The sequence below is a fragment of the Chenopodium quinoa genome, unplaced genomic scaffold (genome assembly GCF_001683475.1).
Source record: "Chenopodium quinoa cultivar QQ74 unplaced genomic scaffold, ASM168347v1, whole genome shotgun sequence".
Taxonomy (NCBI): Eukaryota; Viridiplantae; Streptophyta; class Magnoliopsida; order Caryophyllales; family Amaranthaceae; genus Chenopodium; species Chenopodium quinoa.
In genome coordinates, this window is record NW_018745649.1 from 42,142 (window position 1) to 64,018 (window position 21,877).

The following is a 21,877-nucleotide window of genomic DNA, read 5'->3' on the forward strand; positions in this document are numbered from 1 at the left end:
CCTACCTATCAAGTTTTACAAATTTTCTATGGAGGATTGAGCCCCCAAGGAAAGACGAGTTTGGATGCAGGAGCAGGTGGTCCAATTATGAACAAAACGGAAGATCAAGTGATTGAGATCATCGAAGATGTGGTACAACACCACATGGATTGGCAAGACGGCGAGCGCGATACAACGAACAAGAGTGGAGGGGCGGTCTACTCAGTAGATCACCTCAATGCCATTAGCAACTTGACAACACAAATCGCGAATCTCGGGAAGGAGATGTCAACCATTAAGGAGAAGCTCGAAGATCTTCCCTCCCAATCTAAGGGGAGAGGTATGAATCCTAATTTTTCTACTCCTAATATGCCTAATGGATGTATTTTCTGTGATAATTGTGGGTCTTATGATCATTATGCTAATGCTTGTAATTTTAACCCTTCTCACGATCCTAATAATAACGATGGTAGTAGATATAATAATGAACAGGTCAATGCTATGTCTTATGATAATGGACCTAGGAATGATAATAATAGATATCTACCACCTAATCAAAGAGGGAATAATTATAATCAAGTTGGTAATGATTTCCAAAATCAATACCAACAAAATAATCAAATGAATCATAATTCCCAAGGGCAATATAACCAAGGGGGAAACGGCAATAACAATAGGGGAAATTGGAACAATAACCGAGGTTACTCTAATCAAAATCCCCAACAATCTAATGTGCGTGGTCCCCGAGCTCCTAATGATAATTATTATGCTCAAGGACCACCACAGAGATCTAGCTTGGAGGAGATGATGGAGGCCCAAGCTAAAATGTTCAACACTTTCATGGCTACTACCGATAAAAAGTTTAGTGAAGTGATGACACATAATAAGATGATGGAAACCCAAATTTCCCAATTGGCCGGAGCTATAAAAGATGGAGTTAGTACTTCGAAACTCCCATCCCAAGGTATTGACCCTAAGAACACAGTTAATGCAATATCTACTAGGAGTGGAAAGACTTTGATAGGGAATGACAAAGTAAAATCAAATGAGAGTCAACCTGTGACCCCACCTATCATTGAAAACATAATTGAAAGTGAGGAAGAGAGGACCATTGAAAAAGATAAAATTGATGAGGCCCCAAAAGAACAGGAGGGAGTTCAAGCCAAAGAACCCGACCTATTACATAGACTCCCCTACCCCCAAAAACATGTTAGACATAAGCTTGATGCCCAATTCGGGAAGTTTTTGGAAACTTTGAGACAAGTCCACCTTTCTATACCATTCACTGATGCAATAAAACAAATGCCTAATTATGCTAGGTTCATGAAAGATATTTTGAGTGGTAGAAGAAATTGTGATGGGGTAGAAACGGTTAACCTCACTGAGCAATGTAGTGCAATTATAATGAACAAAATGCCTCCTAAGTTAGGAGATCCGGGTAACTTTTCAATCCCATGCGCTATTAATAAAATGAATTTTGATAATGCTTTGTGTGATCTTGGGGCTAGTGTTAGTCTCATGCCATATTCTGTTTATCAACGTTTGAATATAGGAGAACTTCTTCCTACTAACATATCCCTACAGTTAGCCGATCGATCGATCAAGTTTCCAAGGGGTAAGGTGGAAGATGTTCCCCTAAGGGTTGGGAAGTTTGTAATACCCGTTGATTTTGTGGTTCTTGATATGGATGAGGATATTAATATACCTATAATTCTAGGACGTCCTTTCCTAGCTACTTCGGGTGCCCTTATTGATGTGAAGGGTGCCAAGATTTCATTGAAAGTAGGGAAGGAAGTTCTAGAATTTGATTTGAACAAAACAATGAAATATCCTTGTTCTAATTTTGATAATGGCATGATGGTTGATACTGTTGATTCCATTGTTTCTGATATGCGTAAAGAACTATTCTATACTAATCATGATTATGAGTTGTATGAGAATGAGGAAAACAGAGACATGGAAGGGCGATCTCTAGATGATAAAGGGCCAAAAGTAAAGCTTAAACCTTCTCCTACGCATCTAGGAAAGGTTCCCCCGGTGTTTGTCGTACCAAAGGAAGGGGCGAGGCCTATTGCAAAGAATAAGAAGGGTAAGCTTACTTCCTTTTCAAAGGAGAATTATGGTTATGGTTAATCCGTCGGTTGCGAGTCACGTCAAGCTAATGACGTTAAAGAAGCGCTTCCGGGAGGCAACCCGGGTTTCAGTCAATGAGGTACTTTTTCTCTTTCCCTTTTTGCTTTCTAGGTAGTATCTCGATGCCAAACATTGAGAACAATGTCTATACTAGCTTGGGGGGGTGAATGGTTTCCTTATTGATTGTTACTTATTGATTTTCTTTATTTTTGCTTTAATATATATATAAAAAAAAAAAAAAAAAAGAAGAGTGTTTTGTTTTGTTTTTGGGTTTGTTTTTATCTAACCTATGCAGATATGAAGATCCATGGAGGTAGCATTTTATGTTGTCTTAATGTGTTTTCAAGAAGCACCCGGTGAGATTTTTCCTTTTTCTTTTATTTTTGCTTTTGTGTGCTTAGGTTAGCTTAGTTTTAGGAAGAAGTTGAATGGTTCGAGGATGTTTGATCGGTTCTAAAGAACCTGGGATCGTTGATGTTGATATCATTCGATCACTTGTTTGTCGATTGGGATTTTATGTGATTTTTATGCCTCGTTATGTGCCTTTCAACTTATTCAGTTGGCTTAGTTGTACATATGTTTGTGTTAGATAGGAAAAGCTTCTGCTATGAGGATGTGTGGTTTAGCTTATATGATATGCCTCGTAGTCTTTTCCTATGTTTTTGGATCATAATAAACTTGTCTAATTGCAAAATTTTGGAATATTGTTCATGTTGGATTCGAAATGTGAATGAATGTGTATGGAATGTCTATTTCCACTTAAGCCAGTGATGAATACACAGTTCGAGTCTATTGTTGATCAATGTGGACGAGTCTAGGCGAAGGGTAGAAATAGAACACTTTTGTCATGTGAAACTCTATGCCTTTGGGCTGTGGTAAGATGGAGTCGCTTCCCGGTTGTGGATTTGACCTCCTTGATTGGTAGTTGCTTTATTTGTTAGATCCCGTGAGGTTTATTTGTTCTAGCCTTCATCATTCTTGTTGAGTGGCATATTTGGATCCTTGATTACGCATTTTTCGATCTTTGTGTTGACTAGTAGCTCCCGAGACCGACTTGACACTTTTAAGGGAGGAAGAGGGCACCTTTTTCGTTTTTCTTATTTTGTTCCTTTTGTTTTGTTACAAATTGATTTTCTTTTTACATCATCTTACTTGCTAACCATGTTGAGCTTTAATTCCATTCTTGGTTAACCGTGTTACAAACCCGATGGCCAATGTTTTACCAACCCTTAGTTGTGAAGCGTTTACCTAGATAGGTTTGTTGAGCTTATTGTTTACTAATCAAGAAATAAAGTTTGATAGTTGGTTTGAGCAGGTGTGAAAGTGAGCCTAATTGTAAATATGTAATGTGAAAGTCATTTTTCCTTCAATAAAAAAAAAAAAAAAAAAAAAAAAAAAAAAGAGAAGAAGAGAAAAGCCGTCCGAATTGTGAAAAAGGCAAGGACACATAAATAAAGTTTTGAAGTTTAAAAGAGGTCATTTGAGTGTGTATTATATGGATAATTTGGGATGTGTAAGAATGTGAATCAATGAGATTGTGGAAAGTGAATTACATCTTTTGAACTATTGTTTTTGTTTTCACCTACCTTACCCATTGCCAATACATTACAACCCTTTAAGACCCTTAGACTTTAGAGGTGTTCGGTTCTCAAACGGTGGAGGGAGATACCTTTCAACCCTATGGAAAGACTATGCGTAATCGAGATGTCGGGATACCTTTGTTATTTCCTCAAAACATCACTTTTTCCGGTTCCTTCGAGGAATCACGAGGGGCCAATTAGGGTGGTGATTTGAAGCAAAAGGGGAGGACGTGGCCGGTTTGGTCGGGTTTAGAGGGAAGCATGATTTCTTTGTTCTCTATGCTTGGTTTAGGTCTTGTTCGCATTTGATCAACGATATCTTGGATTGTGTGTCTCGTTGCTTGTTTGAGTGAGTTTTCCTTCCGTGCATGGTTGTTCTAAGTAGGATCCATTGATTTCATTCCGTGCTTAATTTGATTTGTTCGCAATGGCATAGTTTATTTGATCTTGTGTGTGTTTCCCTTGGTTTTTGCTCGAGGACTAGCAAAAGTGTAGCTTGGGGGGTTTTGACAAGCGCACTTTAGGGCGCGCTTTAGAGCATATTTTAGGATGATTTTGGATGTATTTGGGGCCGCTTTGGCCGATTATTACCTTGTTATGCTTACGTTCCCCATATTACGTGCTTCACGGGTTTTCGGTTTGTTTTTGATGTGTTTTCAGGTAATATCAACCGAGTTTAATCGGATCCCGAGCCCTTGATGCGTAACCGAGCTAGCCTTGACCGAAGTCCGAGGAGTTAAGGAAGTTCAAGTGCCGTGCATTGATTACATAGCACAGGCAGCACGGCCGTGTTACCATAGGCACACCCGTGCTGGCCTATAAGCAAGCAACCCCAGGCAAGGCAGTACGGCCGTGCAAGCCAATAGCACGGCCGTGTCAGTATCCACGCACCCGCACGGCCGTGCAGGCCATTAGCACGGCCGTGCCAGATGTTGCCCGTGCCCGTGTCAGCTTCGGTATGAGCCCCGTGCTAGAGTATATTCAGCACGACCGTGTCATTTTTAGCACGGCCGTGCCAGGAAGCTGCACGGCCGTGCCATATATAGCACGGTCGTGCCAATTTGAAGAAGAAATCCGGTTTACTTACTGACAAGCTAGCACGGCCGTGCCAAATTCAGCACGGCCGTGCTGATCCAGGGTTAACTGCGCGCTTGACTTCTCCGCATTAGAAGACGTATATAAAGCCCAACTTTAAGAAGATTCAAAAGACAGTTTTTAGAGATAGTTTTGAGAGCCTTTGTAGAGAGTTATTGGAGAACGTTCCTAGTATTAGAGATTCATTAGTTTTCTTAGAGATATTTCTAGAGATTTTAGTTTTCTTGGATTGATTTGAAGCAAGATTTGCGAAGATTCTTTGTATTATTCATTGACGACGGATATCAAAGTTCTGAACTTTGCCATTGATTCGCATCAATACAATTGGTATTATTCATTCTTGTTTATTAATCAAGCTTTATTATTCCTTAATCAGAATTCATGTTTATATCTATTATGCTTTTGGAATTCATTATTGCTTTGATTATGAATATGTGTGAGTAGTCTCCTAGCTAGGGTTTCGGGATGAAACCCGGCCTAGGTAATCTATGTAATTGAGGATTGATTTTGATAAACGGATTGTGATTAAATTGATTATATGCGATTGCATGTTAATTCATTATAATAGGAGTAGCTAACCTAGAATCTTGAATTTGATTGCATGATATTCTTGATTTGAACAAGAGATTGTGAATTGAGTATTTCATTATTGAATGTGGTTTGATTATGTATCGAGTAATGTTAAGTGCATGAGAAATCCAAGCTTAGTATTGCCCGTTGTCTTCCTATCACATGATATTGATCAGACTTATAGTCTTTGCATATCCCGTTTGTCTCTGTGATTCCTTGTTGCTTAGTTACCAATGGTTAGGCGGATTCCCGTTCTCCCTAGTGTCTTAGCTTATTGATTTATTCCATCTTATTAGTAGTATTTTAGAACACCATTTTCCATTGATTTCGAACTAGCTTAGGTTTAAGATTGATTTGCAATTACTCTCGTTCCTCGTGGACCGAACCTTTATTTGCCATTGTACTTGGTTGTAGGGTGTTCGTATAAGTATTGTTTGATTGAGAGTTAGATTGTAGCGACCGATTTAACCCGCGTCACATTGCTAAGCAAAGAGAATTTGTATTTAGGGGCAGTCTTATAAATAGTAGCTTTTTCTCTTCGTCCAACCAATATTAATTTTATGTTTGCTCCTATCCTTTTTCCTAGTTCTTTTTCTCAAAAATATCCTCCTATTTGACTTCTATTCATCCAAAAATTCCAATAATATGCGATCAAGCTGCCAAAATCTTTAGAATGATATTAAGGTACATCATGACAATATGATTCTAATAGAAAATTAATGGAAGACATATATTGTCAAGTGTTCCCATACACTAATCCTAAACTTACTCTCTTAAGTAATCTAGTAGACAAGTATTAAAAAACATAGACAAACAATTTATGTCTTATACTATATACTTAACAGTTAATGACATCTCTCTAGTTACTAATACATATAGTAAAGAAAGAATTGAACATCTCACATAATCATGCATCTCCAAAGCAGTGATAGTCATTCTCTTTTCCTCCGTGGAGGGGATGTATGTGATGGGTTTTACAATCATCTGCATCGAAAAGGTTATCAAGCTCTCTTCTCATATTTGACCAAGAGTATATTATAAAACAGTAGAAGAGACATAATTATAATACTACCATACAACAGCAAAGCATACCTTTACTATACACTACGTATACTTATAATGAAGAAAAAGCTGCTAATGATGTCCCTCCTAAACTCACCGAAGTCCATTTTTCTAAAAATATTTAATGAATGCAGTTGTGTAATTGGGTTCATTCTTGACAAAGATACTCCAAATTATGAGCTGCTCAGTCATGCTTGTTCTTTATGTTAGACTACACAATCTCAGTGATGAATTCCATGTTGAACTTTACGATTGCAAGTTCTATATATAAATATAGATAGATAGATTTTCTGCTCCAAATTTCCATCTACTAAGAGCTTCATACATAGTACTTCTAATGCCATTTTTTTCCCTACAATTTGCTCTCAACATTTATTAATCAATTTGAATCTCCTTCAATTTTAGTTAAAATATTTGCTATCCATCTATCACAATTCAACATATAATTCACTTTGCCATGATTAATATATGAAAGAGCTATTATTTCATATTTATCCTTCTTGGGCTATCTTGCCTAAATTGCTATAGTGAGATACAAAGGTGATCAATTACGGGATTTAGCTGAAAATATAAAGACAATTTTATAAAACTTTTTGAAGGACAAAAAAAAAAAGGGATTATATGCTCATGGTTTTTCAGTTGTACTTATACTAATGACTGAGGATAAAAAAAATAAAAAATAATAATAATAAAATAAAAAATAAATAAATAAAAACAGCTTAGTCGTTTCATATCATTTGTTGGTAGCATTAACCATTATTAGTGAGTTCAATTATTAAAACACCTTATGGAAAGAAAAAAAAAACAGAATTTAGTAAGAGTAGCATTGTTAGAGTTATTTGTTTGTAAGATCTATTTTTATGAGAACAGCTATTAGCTTCCACATAATAGAATCACTTGAAATAAAGACTTGTACTAAACAACTTCAGCATAATTAAATTATTGCTTTAATAAATTAATGAATAAAAGTGAGCATACCAAACTAGTTCATTTGAAACTTGCAATCAGGCTGCTAGGAAGAAAGCTACTTAAGAGACGTAAAAGATTGTAATTCAAATATTTTAATGTCTACCAAATTGAATACAATTAACTCCAACTAACCTGTTCAAAGTATGGTGAATGTTTCCCCTTTAAGGAAATGACAACACTGTCCTTTCCATCTACACCTTCAACCTTGTCAACCGAGCAAGACAAACATGTGCATGAGCCTGACAAACTAAACAAGAAGTAAATGCAAGATCAGAAATAACACAAGCCTGTCGAAAAAATGCACGATCAAGCCTATAGAAAAAAATGACTGAATTATAACCCTAGTCATAGTGAGAGCAAGCGTAACACTTTGATGCATCATAGACTGTAAGTTAAGTTGCTGAATTAGCATATAGCTAGTAGAAGAAGAATTTCTTATAAATCAATTGGATTGTATGAGATAAGATGAGATCTTCAATATGCGTTCTATATATGGGGTGTCCCTTTACAACAATAATCTCTAATTCATAAGTTTCCACAAGTAATGGTCAACTAAGTTTAGAGTGCAAACTTCAGAAGCAACCACTATTGCCCCAACTAGGCTTACAATTGATGTCAAGTCAAGAATAGTTTGTTTTAACTTCAACTTTGGTTTTGTCAATTAAACTGAAACTCTTATAACTAAAACCTCTGTGTAGTTGACTAATAGGTTCAGAATCTCCTGTAGTAACTTGTCATTCCTCATTAACATTTGATTAAGGCAACAACAAAAAGATGAACAATTAAATTACACACAATCACCACAAGTTTACTGAGATGGACATAGCAAATAACAATTAAATATTAAATAGAAGGAAGCAAAGATAGAGCACTAGTGTAGCATATAATCTAAGAGCGAATTAGAGCAAGGTAAGATCCTCACATGCCATTACCAAAATCTTCATTAATAATTTCTTTGATGCTCTCACCAAAATGCATGGCTGCTTCTTGCAATCTATAGACATAGTAGAAATTGAAATTAAAACAAATAAACAATGTCATAATAATTAATGAGAGAATCCCAATTACTCTTCATGAGAAACGGGTTTTGTTTCTCTAGTGGCATATTTGCAATTTTTTCCAACTATTTGCATTGTTGTGCTGCTGTGCAGACATATGTGGGGACATGCTTAGTTGGCAAAGGTAGCTGAGTGAGATGGATGTCGTTAATTTTATCAAACGATTCCAATTAGGACACGCAGTAAAAGAGTAACATATTTATGTTACATTAAAGCTTCTCTCCTTCTCTCTGCGAATGGCGAAGTGCGTATTCTGAGGCGGTTTTCAGATCTCATGGTCGGTGGAAGTAGAGGTTAGTGAATTTGTCAATTTGTGTAATATTTTTCTTTGTTTTGTCGGGATTCAATTGATATTAGTGATGTGGTAGAAATAGCAATTATTGTTTGGTGTGGCTTGAATTTAATCAATTGCGGTTTTGTGTCGCTTGAATTTAACCACTAGGTTTTCAGTGGCTTGAATTTAATCATTTGAGGTTTGTTTCTAGTGAGTTCGCGGATTCTGTAAACATTTTGTTGTGTAAAAAGAACGGTTTTTTCTTCGATTGATTAGTCATAAATATATTTGCTGATGTTTTTTGGTTGGTTCTGTAAGTACTGGAATGCTTGATTTACATGGTGTAAAAACTTCTGAGTCTTGGTTGTTTTGTTTGTTGCAGTAAAGTGTGTGTTAATTTTTTTGTGTATATGGGTTAAATTATTTGATGAGAATTATGTTGTTAGTTTGTTTACCTAAAATAGTATGGTTTGTATGGTTTGTTAGCTAAGGAAACAGGGTGTCATGGATACTGATATTTTGGAGGACATGGAAATGCAACTGGTAAGGGATAGTGGTGTTGTTGATCGGGGTAGCGGAGTTAAGATTAGGAGTAGTGTTGATGTGGAGGATTTGGAGGGTGATGGCATAGAAGAAATTGTAGTTGAAGATACCTGTGGTAACACTGATGGTGTTACTAGGCATGTGATGTATTTATCCCCCATAAAAACAGTTCAAACAACACACACGGTTGTTGGTAGCAACCAAAAGACTGTAATCACTGTTGAGGAGCCTAAGGTAGGGATAGTATTTCGATGTTGGCAGGAAGTTGAAGCCTATTATAAGGAGTATCAGGTTAGGTTTGGAGTGACAAGGGTGCAGGGTGTAAATTCTATGATGGACAAGAGTATGACAATTGCAACCACATTGAAGTGTGAGTGTTGGGGAAGACCTGACATGAGGGCTAGGAGGGAAGCTAAGAAGAGGGAAAAGGCAATGGGGGTTGGAGGTTCAGGTGGATTAGTTTATGGTGTTGTATGTGAGGATGAGTTAAGCGGATCGAAGAGGACTTCAAAAAAGTGTCAATGTTTGGCCCGAATTTATGCTAGTGTTAATGCAGACGGTGTTTGGGAGTTGAAGACTGTGCACTTAGTGCATAATCACTTTATTGATCCGATTCTATCCAAGCTTGTCAAGGAGTACCGCATGAAGCATATGACCACAAATGTAAAGAAGAAGTTGTTGGATTACTATGAGCAGGGGGTGCCCGTATGTCAAATACACGGGTGCATGGCGACCAATCGAAACGGAATAGAAAACATACTGTTAACTGGCAAAGATTTACAGCATGAGGTATACAAGGAAAGGCGATTGAAGATGGTAGGCGGTGACGCAGTGGCAATGATGGAGTACTTTGAGAAAATGCAATCTGACAACCAAATTTTTTTCCATGCACAACGTTTGGATGAAGAGGGGAGGCTTAAGGACGTCTTGTGGGTGGATGCAAGAAGCCGGGTAGCTTATGAGAACTTTGGGGATGTGGTTTGTTTCGACGCAACCTATCTTACAAATGAGTACGAGCTTTCGTTTGTGAACTTTGTTGGAGTCAACCTCCACGACCAATCTTTGTTGTTGGGTTGTGCTCTTGTTTCACATGAAGATTGTGATACGTTTGCGTGGATATTTCGACAATGGCTGACATGCATGAACAAGCGAGCTCCTAATGCCATTTTGACCGACCAAGCGGCAGCCATGTGGAGGCCCCTAGCTGAAGTCATGCCAAACACGATGCATCGTTGGTGCATATGGCATATCATGAGCAAGATCCCTGAGAAACTTGGCAAGTACGCACGGTTAGTCAAAATGCTTCCCAATAAAGATTTGGTATAGTTGCTGTGCAGTAACTGTGTGAATCTGAATATATTAGTGTTAGTATTCTGATCTGTATTGCTTTGATATTGAGGTGAAGTTGGCTTATATGTCATATTGTCATATCTGCTTAAGACTCAACTGGCAAATTTTTTTTATTGATTATTCAGTACAATTTGTCAAGAGTTTTCATTGTGTTGCCATAACCATAATCCTAAAATCATGTAAGTGCAAGCTAGGCTGATAATTCCTTCACTCCACACTACTTTTAGAGGAAGTCTAGGCTAGTAAGTAGTTACATTGGTGTTATCAGACCATATTGTGTCGTGGTCTCTTGGACTATTTCCTATTTATCACATGTATTGTACTGTATTATCTATTTCTATCTCATATGGTAGCGTGTTTATGCAGAAGTGAATTTCATATTATGATCAAAGTTTCAGGATTTATCTTCGGAACTCTTATAAAGTTATAAATTATCTGTATAACAAAAATTTTACAACTAATATCATTTAACTTGGATGTTCTGTGTGTTGAAAAGTGCTCATTGTTTGTGGCTGAGAAATTCAGGTTTGGCATATTTAATTTTATTTTTTTTTGATTTTTTGTTTTTTGTTTTTTCATTAAGTTGTGCAAATCACCAACAAGGTGGGTTATCTATGAAAGATATTATCTACATTTCATCCTAACATAAACTTTGTTATATGTCATGATTTTGCTTGAATTTTTTGCAGCTACCAAGAATTCCAGAACCCTCTTAAGGAGGCTGTGTATGAGAGTCTTACCCCCGATGAGTTCCATGAGCGATGGGCTGCACTTCTTTCTGAGTACAAGTTGGAGGACAACAAATAGCTGGAAAGCCTCCACAAAGAAAGTCGTATGTGGGTACCGGCATACATGAAAGAGTTCTTTAAGGCCGGCATGAAGACCACGCAAAGGGTGGAGAGCATCAATCGGTTTTTTGACGGCTTTGTGAACCATAACACCAAATTGTTTAAGTTCCCACAAAAATATTGCACTGCGTTGGGAAAAAGGGTTCGTGATGAGGTTAGTGCAGATCAACGATGCTCCAAGTAGTTGAGGAGGTTGGTTAGTGGGTTTAAAGTTGAAAAGTTATTCCAAAAGATATACACCGACTCCAAGTTTCAAGAAGTCCAAGCAAAGTGTTTGAGAATGATGTATTGCAACGTCCGAGAGGAGAAGGTTTTATCTGAAACCTAATTCAGTATAAGGTGGAGGATCGTGTTTAGATTGTACTTTCTTGGACTAGTGAGGAGATCATTACTGATCGTCGTAGAGTGTACACTATTACGTTCTGTTTGAGCACGAGTGAGGTTGAATGTGATTGTCGGAAGTTCGAGACACATGGCATACTATGCAAACACTCTATTCGGATACTTGATCAAAACCTGGTGTTCAATATTCCGGAAAAATACATACTATCACGCTGGCGCAAAGACATACCTCGGAAGCACACAAGGGTGAAGGTTGTACCATGATCCTGGTGAAACAGAGAATGTGATGAGATTTAACAAGATGATGGAAAAATTCGAGCCCCTATGTGAAACCGCTGTGATGGTTAACGATCAGACTATGGAAATGGTGATTGAAACCCTATCCAAACTATCAAAAGTTGTTAATGAAGGTATGGTGAAGAAGGAGAGGAAAAAATTCCTGTCATTAGTGGTGGTTCCCGAGACATTAATAAAGTTTCATCAACAGGGGAAGGTAGAACAAACTCTTCAGTTCAGAACGCTACAGCAGAGATACCTGACAAGGAAGATCCAAACTCTGCGGTCAGTGACATTTCTGTTCCCATTGCAACATTGTTCCCTGGAAGGCCAAAAGACCCAATTATTAAGAAAAGGCACCCTGGAAGGCCAAAAGGTTCACGTCTCAAAACACTGGCCGAAACAGGGTATAAGAAAAGCAGCAACAAAAATAACCTCTGTCGCATAAGTGTTTTTTCAGACCTGTATTTAATTTTGAATGCCTGTATTTTCATGCAAATGTCTGATGATGAATTGTTGAAATGTTTACAGGATGTTAATGCTGTTGCAGCTCCACCAGGTAAGGCTGTTAAGGGAAAAGGCGAAACCGCAACAACGGCAGGCACGGCTAATCAAAAGGCAAGTACTTCTAAGGGAAAGGCAAGCACTTGTAAGGGAAAGACCACCACAAGCACAACTAAAGGAAAGGCGAATGTGTCTCGGGAAAAAGGCAACATGTCTAAGGAAAAAGCTACTAAAGCTAAGACTAAACCACCTGTAAGTTGAAATTTCCCTATAAGATGTCAACAAGGTCAGATGCAAATGTTGTTTGTCTTCTGATTTTTATTAATGATTCAAACTTAACCATTTACAGGTTAAGCGCAAACGGCTTGATGAGTTGGATGCCTAGGAACATCACTGTTGTTTGGAGTTCATTTAAGGGTAATCATATTGAAGCCTAATCTCATTGCTAATTATCATAATATGTTTCGAGAGTTGCTGCAGGTTAATATGATGGCAGACTAGGTAGGATTTATAATTTTTTTTATCTTTATTCCTGAGTGATTGCAGACTATGGTATTATGTTTGAATGTATGAACTGGGTTCTGATCTCTATCATAATGATGTTTGTTGCATTATATATGTTTGTTGTTAGCAAGGATATGTGTATCCTTAGCATTCTTTACCATATAGTATAGATAAGCTTCTTGTCGTTATTGTTTCAATCTAGTGGTTAAGAAAACGAAAGTGAGTGACAAGCCTAGCAAGTTTCAAGTTGATATAAATCTATAAGATCTTAGGTTATACATATTGTGTTTAAGATCTTAGGTTATACATATGGTGTTTAAGAGTTAAAGCAAAAGATCACCTCGTATTTTATTCTTGCATCTTACACCACAAATTCGATCCAAAAAGACGTTGCATTAAGCCATGCAATTAGTAGCTGGATCACAATTACTTGTACCCAATCAGCTTGCGTGCTCTTTTATAGGATACTTATTACTTAATTACATTAATTAAGAATACTTGCTATTAACTATACGTTCTATACTGAAAGAAAACACCTTGTTAGTCCTTTTCAAGTATTTTGATATATTACAATGCAAGTTTATATTTAGAAAGTGATAAGTGGGGGTCTTTTTTTGCAGAAGGTACTAATGGGAGTATTGGTTATTTGATAAAAGTGTTGGAGTATATAATAAATAAACGCTGAAATAAAGGCCATATGATTTGCCTCATCGAAAAAAAATATATCTATCCATTCTCGCAATCTCGCGTAATCCAATTCAAGTGATTATAGGTTTAGCTTAAAAATACAGTATAGATTTTAGAGATTGGAATAATCAATTGATCTAGGTCAACTAGTAATTAATCTAAAGACCACTATTATTATCCATATGTGACAAAACTGTCCCGATCTAAATTGACTTGACTTAACCAAATTGAACCAAATGTCAATCCAATTTTGGGTAAACCCAATTTGTTTGACCAATTTTGAATTGTACTTAAAATAGAATGACTTAAACTAATCCAAAATGAAATTAACCTAATTTGAACCCAAGTAATTAAGTACATACCTAAAAACAAGTCGGATGAACAAAACGAAATTATTGGGTAAACATGAGCTGATGTAACTGAAAAATCCAATATACTACTAGCTGAAATCGGTTTAAATTTATTTATCAATTTTTTTTTACGGATATTTTACAAAACTTTTAAAGGCATTTATATTCGAAATTAGGAGTTTTAATAAAGCTCAGTCTTCCCACAAAAACGTGCTTCTCTTTTCTTCATTCTAGCTTGTCCATTAACTCCCTTCTTGTAAAGTTTATAAGGTCTTATCTTTAACAAATATATGTACATGATTTTATCTACTATTTGTGTGGTACGTAAAAGTTATATCAGTAGCTTAATATTGTACTCGATCAGTATCATAAGATATTTATGTATCAAGAGCATGCAGCTTATTAATATCTTGCACTAATACTCTCCATATCACAAGATATTTATATATCAACCATCTTAAAGTGATAAAAGTACTGGATAAACTTTTAAGCTTCAATTGTTGATTTACTTAAGTAAATGATTAAATTAAATTTAGCCAGATAAGAGAGTAGTGCAATTTACCACCCACTTAAAGAAACATTAAACAATTCAAACAAGAAAGATTATACAAGATTATAGTACTTAATGTTTTTTCCTTTAAAAAAAACAAAAAAAAACCTACCCGTTCCAGTTTTTTTTTAACATATGTTTAGTACATTATCTAATAACTCTCCAAAACCTCATTCCTTTAATTTTGTGTACATTTTTTCTCTGAACTTACAAATAGCTTCCACTTCTCACAAATTAACACAAAAGGCAGCTTTTTAGAACTTCCACTTCTAAGTACTTCGTAACCAATTTTTTTTGTTCTTAAACTTACATACTACGTACATCTCGTAGTGTTACTTTAATAAGCTATGAGAAAACAGGGTCGTAACTAAGCGTACGTCTTAACAATAATCCCAAACTCGGCATCATAACAATGAAAATTAAGAAATTAATCCAGTAAATACATGTTCAATCATTATTCATCCGTAAATACATGTTCAATCATCAGTCATCAGCAATAAGCATATAGATTTTTAATCAACCATTCCACAAACAAACGCATCATTAATAACAAAATATACCATAAACCATAAATCCAAAAGCAATTGTTTCATCATCATATACATCAAAATATACCATAAACCATAAATCCAAAAGCAATTGTTTCATCATCATATACATCAAAATCTAACCTGCCATTGTTCAAATTCCCAAAGAAAAACCAAGGCAACCAAACTGAGTTAATTCTAAAACAACACATCAAATCCACAAAATATTGTTTTAATATACAAAAAACATCAGAGCAAAGAAAAGGAGGCATATACCATGTTGTATTAGTTGCAAGGAGAGCGCCATAAGCGTCGGAATTATCACTTGAATTTGAACCAGAGTCATCATCAGTACCTGAACCAGACAAGTAATGGGGAAGAATGTGATCATCTGGTCATCTTCGATGTCAAAACCATGTGGCGGGACTTGAACACCACCACCAGAATCATCATCAGAGTCATCAGACCAGCCATCATCTTCAGAGTCCTCCTCCTCCCCTTCTTCAGAACTAGCCTCCTCTTCCTCTAACTCTTCTGCATTTTCACGCACTACGAATCCGACTTCCTCGTTCCCTGCTCCCATATTCCCTACTTGTTTATCTCCTTCTTCTGGTGCTATAACAACCCCTTGATGTTCTGGGTGTTCCTATGCTGCGTCGACATTCTCGATTTCCTCTGTTCTTCGCCTCTTAGTAGGGCCTTCATCTGAAGCATCCTGATTAAGCGTCTCCGTCTTTCTCCCTTTACTCTGTTTCATGTCCGTGAGTTGAGATTGGATTTCCGAAATTACCAATTCCTTTTCTACACTTGAAGGTGCTTCTAGGCTAACTTCATCCGGTGTGCCTATCGCAAGCCTAGCGTGCATCGCATGGCTAGGCCTTGCTAGCATGCTAGGCGCTGGCGCACAGCCTGCCCAGCAGCCATCGCAAGGCTAGGCCTTGCTGGCTTGCTGGGCGCTGGCGCTTAGCAAGGCCCAACACCTCTCGCAAGCATCGCATCCATGCGTGCTTGCTGGCGTGCTGGCAGCCAAGCTTCGCAGCCTACGCATCGCAGCACGTACCATCGCAAACCTAGGCTATGCGTGTGTGCGTGTGCTACGCATCGCAACACGCACCATCACAAGCCTAGGCTGTGCGTGTGCGTGTGCTAGGCATCAAGGCACCACGCACCAAGCAGCGCCTTGCTGGGCTATGAGTGTGTGCCATGCCTAGCGATGGCACGCCCAGCCAACACGTACTGGCTAGTTGTAGCGCTAGGCATGCGTGGCTCGCTAGCAGCACGTATGCCTTGGCTGGGCTATGCGTGGTGCTATGCAATAGCATGCACCAAGCTGCAGCACGCTATGCGTGCTAGGCCACGCATAGCACCAGCGCCCAGCAGCACCACACACAACATCCTTGCGATGCATGTGTGGGCTGGCTGTGGGGGTGTGCTTGTGCAAGGGGTGGCTGGCCCCTTGGCTAGGTGGAACGCCCATAGCTAAGGAGGGGAAATGCAATGGTCCCCCCCTTTGGTTTGTTGGTTAGAAGGGAGAAGAGAGATGGTCCCCCCCTTGGGTGGTCCTCACTTTCTCTCTTCCTCCTCATGCCACTTGTTGCTTCTTGATTGATTTGCACAAAATGAAATTCTCCCACATTGAAAGAAGATGGGAGAATCAAGTCTCCTTTCCCTATAAATACCCAGGTTTTGGGTTTGGGAAAAATCACTTGAGTTGAACTAGAAAGGAATCTCCTTAGAAAAGTGAGAATACCTTAAGTTCGTAAAACTCTAGTTTTTTATTGGTCGGGTCTCGACCAACCTTCGAGACCTGGACCGCTCGGGTCGGGTTCGTGGGTACCAGCCGTCGGAGACCTTCGCATTTGCGGGGTTCAAGTAAGAGCTCAGTTTAAGAGCGAAGCACGCACCAAGGGTAATAATCTTCTCATTCTCTCCTTAATTGGTGTTTAATATGTGATTGCATGCTTAGTTGCCTAATTAGTGGGTGGGTCTTGTGCGGGTTTTTTTATTCCGTGTAGATTCGGCTACGAAACCCAACAGTTAACACATCAATGGCCATATTTATAATATATCTAACCAAAACAACAATACTACCTTAATCAAATTAAAAAAAACTAAATGACATACATGAATTTTTCCTATGGCATTTGTTGGAGTGTCATCTGCTTGGACTTTCGAATTTGCTGTGACTATCTTAGCCTTTGACACATATAAAAAAAATTTACCATTTAGGAAATATAATTAAACGACTGTTGTACATTAGTATATTTATTGATAGATTTACCGTCTTTTTTAATTTGGAGGTATTTTGTAACCAATTTCAGCTAGAGTTTCATATCGTCCAGCTTAGGGCCTACCTCGACCTCTCTTCTTAGGAATAATGGGGTATTTCATTACTATGCCATTGTCACAAAGTGCACCGTATGGTGGCTTGATCAGCTTGAGGAGGTGGCTTCTGAACTGATGATGTAATCACCCTATCTTCTGAACTTGGTATAACCGTAGAAGCACCTTCTCCGAGGTAACTCATAGCTACGGTTTTGTCTAGCTTCCTCTTCATACGCTTAGTAAATTCGGACTTTAATCTAGTAAGCGATGTTAACACCATCTCCACCATCTCATCATTAACCATAGCCGCCTCATCACATATCCCTTCAAATGCGATCATAAGCCTATTGTAGCGGATAACTTCAATTGACTTACTTGGATCATGGTATTAGGACACCTTCACCCTTGTGTGCTTTTGTAGTATATCTTTACGCCATCTGTTAACAATGTACTTGTGATAACTTGCTATTTGACATGATTTTGGGTGTTTTTGAACCTAGTTTACTTGATAGATGTTTTGGTTCACTTTTACTCTATTATTATGCAATTTTTGTGTATCCTATGCTTCACGGGTTGTTAGTGTTTTTTGTTGATATTCTAGGTCCAAAGATGACCAAATGAAGCCCATGGATACTAAACCGAGGTTAGAAGAAAGAAGATGGTAGAAAGAAGCCAAGTAAAGGAGCAATATAGAAGAAAAGATGAAGAAAAGGGCTTAGAAGACCCTGCATGGTCGTGCCAGACCTTGCACGTTCATGCAGTAGTGCTCCAGAAAATCAGAACCTTCTGCCAAGGCCTGCACGGCTGTGCTTATGATGGCACGACCGTGCAGAAGAGGTTGCACGCCCGTGCCAGATCTTGCACGTCCGTGCAGGAGTGCTCTAGAAAGTCAGAACCTTCTTCCAAGGCATGCACGACCGTGCTTAAGTTGGCACGACCGTGCAGAAGAGGTTACATGTCCGTGCCGTAAATTGCATGTCCGTGCAGGATTTCAAGCCCAAATAGAAGCTTTTGCCTTCCTCTGCACGGCCCGTGGCAAGTCCGTACAGCTTGGTCTGCACGTCCGTGCCATACCTAGCACGTCCGTGCAGACCTGCAGTCGAGCCCGATTCTTGTTTTCTCCGTCCTTTTTATTTGGAGGTCTTATAAATACCCCCTTTGAGCTCATTTGTAGGGAAGAAAGGTTTTTAGAGCTTTCTCTTAGTATTGCAATCCTAGAACATTAAATTCTCAAATCATTAGTTAGATTCTAATTATTAGCTTGGAAATATTCAACTTCAATCATTGTAGAAGACAAGTTCCAACATTGTTGCTCACTTTGAAGCTTCATAGTAACTATTTCTTACTCTTCTCTTCAATTACTCTCTACTTTGTTGTTAATTACTTGCTTAATTCCTGCATGCTTAGATTGTTAATTAGCTTAATCCTTAGTTTGAACTTGTTCATGAATTGCTTGAAATCTTTAATTGCTTTAATCTCCATGGATTGTGAGTAGTCTAATTTCTAGGGTTTGGGTAAAACCCTCAATGTAGTCACTAATTACTTGTTGCATGTAATAATTGAGTAATTATTGGGTGTTAATTAGTTGAGCTTAAGTGGTTTAATTGCTCAGTTCTTGTATATGGCCATTGCTAGAACTATATATATATTTATCCAAGCTTTCTCAACGAAGGATCGAGAGATGAACTTGAGTTAGCTCCCTTATGCTTAATTGACTTAAAATGCCATGAGAATAGGAATTTTCGGTCAAGGGAATGTTTATGTCATCGTGATTATGCTTTAACACTTGCTTTATGCTTTGTAACCACGAGAGTAGGTTGTATTCATGATTCAAGTAATCCCTCTAGTTTGAGAGAGTAGTTGGGTGCCTTAGATGACTTCCCCTAATTTATCCCCTTAATTTACTTTGATTGTTGCATGTTAATCGTGATTTGTGATGAATTTGAGTGGTATAAACCGAGCCCTAGATTCCTCTAAATATTGTTAATCTCCTCTTAGTTTTAGTTGAATTGAATTAGTAGAAGTTACTCAAAACAAACCAATTTCGACTTCATTTAGCTTATTTAACGGTAGTACTCGGTGGATGATTTAACGCCTTTCTTGGGTTCGACCCTTTCTTACCCTTGCTATTAGTTAGTGATACCAAGATAGGAATTATATTTGGTAGGCTTAACGACGGCCTATCAACTTGTTTGGAATTTCTTTCACAAAAATTCAGATCAAGGATCCTTATTATGTGCTTACACATGATACTATACGTTTCAAATTTACGACAATCACATAATATCTCTTTATTGTCCGTGTTGAATGTTGCACAATACAATCGACGACGTTCAGTTAATACTCCCTCACTGGATCCTTCAGGGACTATCCACACACATTCCTCAAGAACGTATTGAATTTCATTTTCAGACACTCTAATTTCATCTCGAGGATAGCAATACATCATCCTACAACTGCCGCGCTAATTGCATATCGAATGGAAGTTGTAGTAGACCTCCAAAACCCATCTCACAAACCCATCATCTTCTCCTATCATCAAATTTTTGGCAAATACACTCAGATGACTCAATCCGACAACTCATGTTAGGAGGCTGCTAAACAATGACACCCACGTTACTAAACACACTTAGTTAGCACATATCATCAAACAAAAACAAACAGTAAATAGTCTTACCCTCCTTCTCCTCTTAGCAAATTGTAGCATCACCTCTCCTCTCGCTTTCACAAGTCCTCCATAAGTTAACATATCATCCTACCACAACAGCTACATTACCAACTGTTTTATTACTACTAACAAACCAAAATCGTAACCTAGCTACCTTAAAAATTACAGGGTACAACTCTATTGTTTTCTACCTCGGTGTGCCTACTACCTACAATCAATTTAGTCCAAAATTTCATTTCACGGATTCATATTAGTGTAGCAAAACAGAACATATTATATGGTTATACCTTATTACTCAACACAAATCCATCATCTTCTTCACTAACCTACATTGCTCATGTATTAATTCACATTACTCACCAACCAGCAATTAACATCTACAGAACAAACTCAGTATTCAGCAAACTGTAAAGTACATACCACATTCTCTGGTACATCACATTATCACAACATGTACGTCTACGCTTACAATTTCCTTCAGACATTTAAACAATCCTGTTGTGATGTATTAATTCATCTATTCATGCGCATCTATGAACACACACCTCATCTATTCATGCGCATCTATGAACACACACCTCTACCAGAAATAATTCAACCAATTTCAATTCATGCACTTCAAACACGGAAATTAAAACCAGTTCATCAAATTTACTACAACACTTTCGTAATTCAGTAATTCACTTCATTATTTGCAAATTATCCGACATTTCTACAAATTAAACCATGTTCCGAACAGACACTTCAAACCCAATTCAAATTTAAAGTTACCTTTTTTAGATTACCAGTAGATATGAGTTGCCAAAATTCCTCCACTTTACGATCTCCGATCTCCAACCTGCAAAATGTTCGAGTCCTTTCTATCTCCTCTTTATCTCTTTGATTTCGTTTTTCTACAAAACTCAGATTTCGTTTTATTTTTATCGATTTTCTGTAATTTAATGCTGTAATTTTTAACCGTTAATAACTCCGTCAATGTCTGTCCACCAATCACCATACGTGGAAACAGTTGGCAATCTCTAGTACACATCACATGACAACATTACCCCCTGAAATGACTATTTTGCCCCTAAGAGAAACAAGAATGTTAATCTCTAGTTGTCGGATTATATTTTTAGGTTTATTAGACCCATACCTTCGGGCCAACAACAACTAGGGGTGTTCAAAAACCCCGACCCGGTTGTCCCGTGCTGATTACCCGATGACCCGCCAAAAACCCGATGGAAAATTGACACATTTTTCTGTTTTTTCTGGTCGGGTACTCGTCCCGCTAAAATAGCAATTTCATGGGCCGGGTCATGGGACAGACTTTGCTAATCTCGGGTACCCGGATACCCGTTTAAATAAAAAAAAAAAAATCGTTATTGATGGATAAGTGATGAAATGTGATTGTCTAACCTCTTTTTCGTTGTACTTGACTTGTTATTTATAGTTGTACTATTCCTCGTGCTGCGGGCTGGGAGATTATCCTTGACTCTGGGCTGGAGCCATGAAGCTAAGCCCCTGTGAGGTTATCCCTGGTTTTGGGCTGGACAAGCGTGAACGCGCACCTCTTAAGTGGTGCCGGGAGCATGGGTCAGCTCAGCTAGAGCTACCCTATACAGTTGTAGTTGGAATTATGACAAGTGCGTTTGATTAACTATCTTATCTTATGTTCGAATTCTTTGAAAAAATTTAACCCAT

The 21,877-nt window shown here is 37.9% G+C and overlaps 1 protein-coding gene across 1 annotated transcript; it reads left to right on the plus strand.

Annotated features, from left to right (window-relative positions):
- The first annotated feature begins 87 nt into the window (after window positions 1–87).
- LOC110716789 lies at window positions 88–2,112 on the plus strand. Its single transcript, XM_021895417.1, has 3 exons — window positions 88–558; window positions 841–1,417; window positions 1,532–2,112. The coding sequence occupies exons 1-3, from the start codon at window positions 88–90 to the stop codon at window positions 2,110–2,112; spliced, it is 1,629 nt and encodes a 542-aa protein (XP_021751109.1).
- The last annotated feature ends 19,765 nt before the right edge of the window (window positions 2,113–21,877 follow it).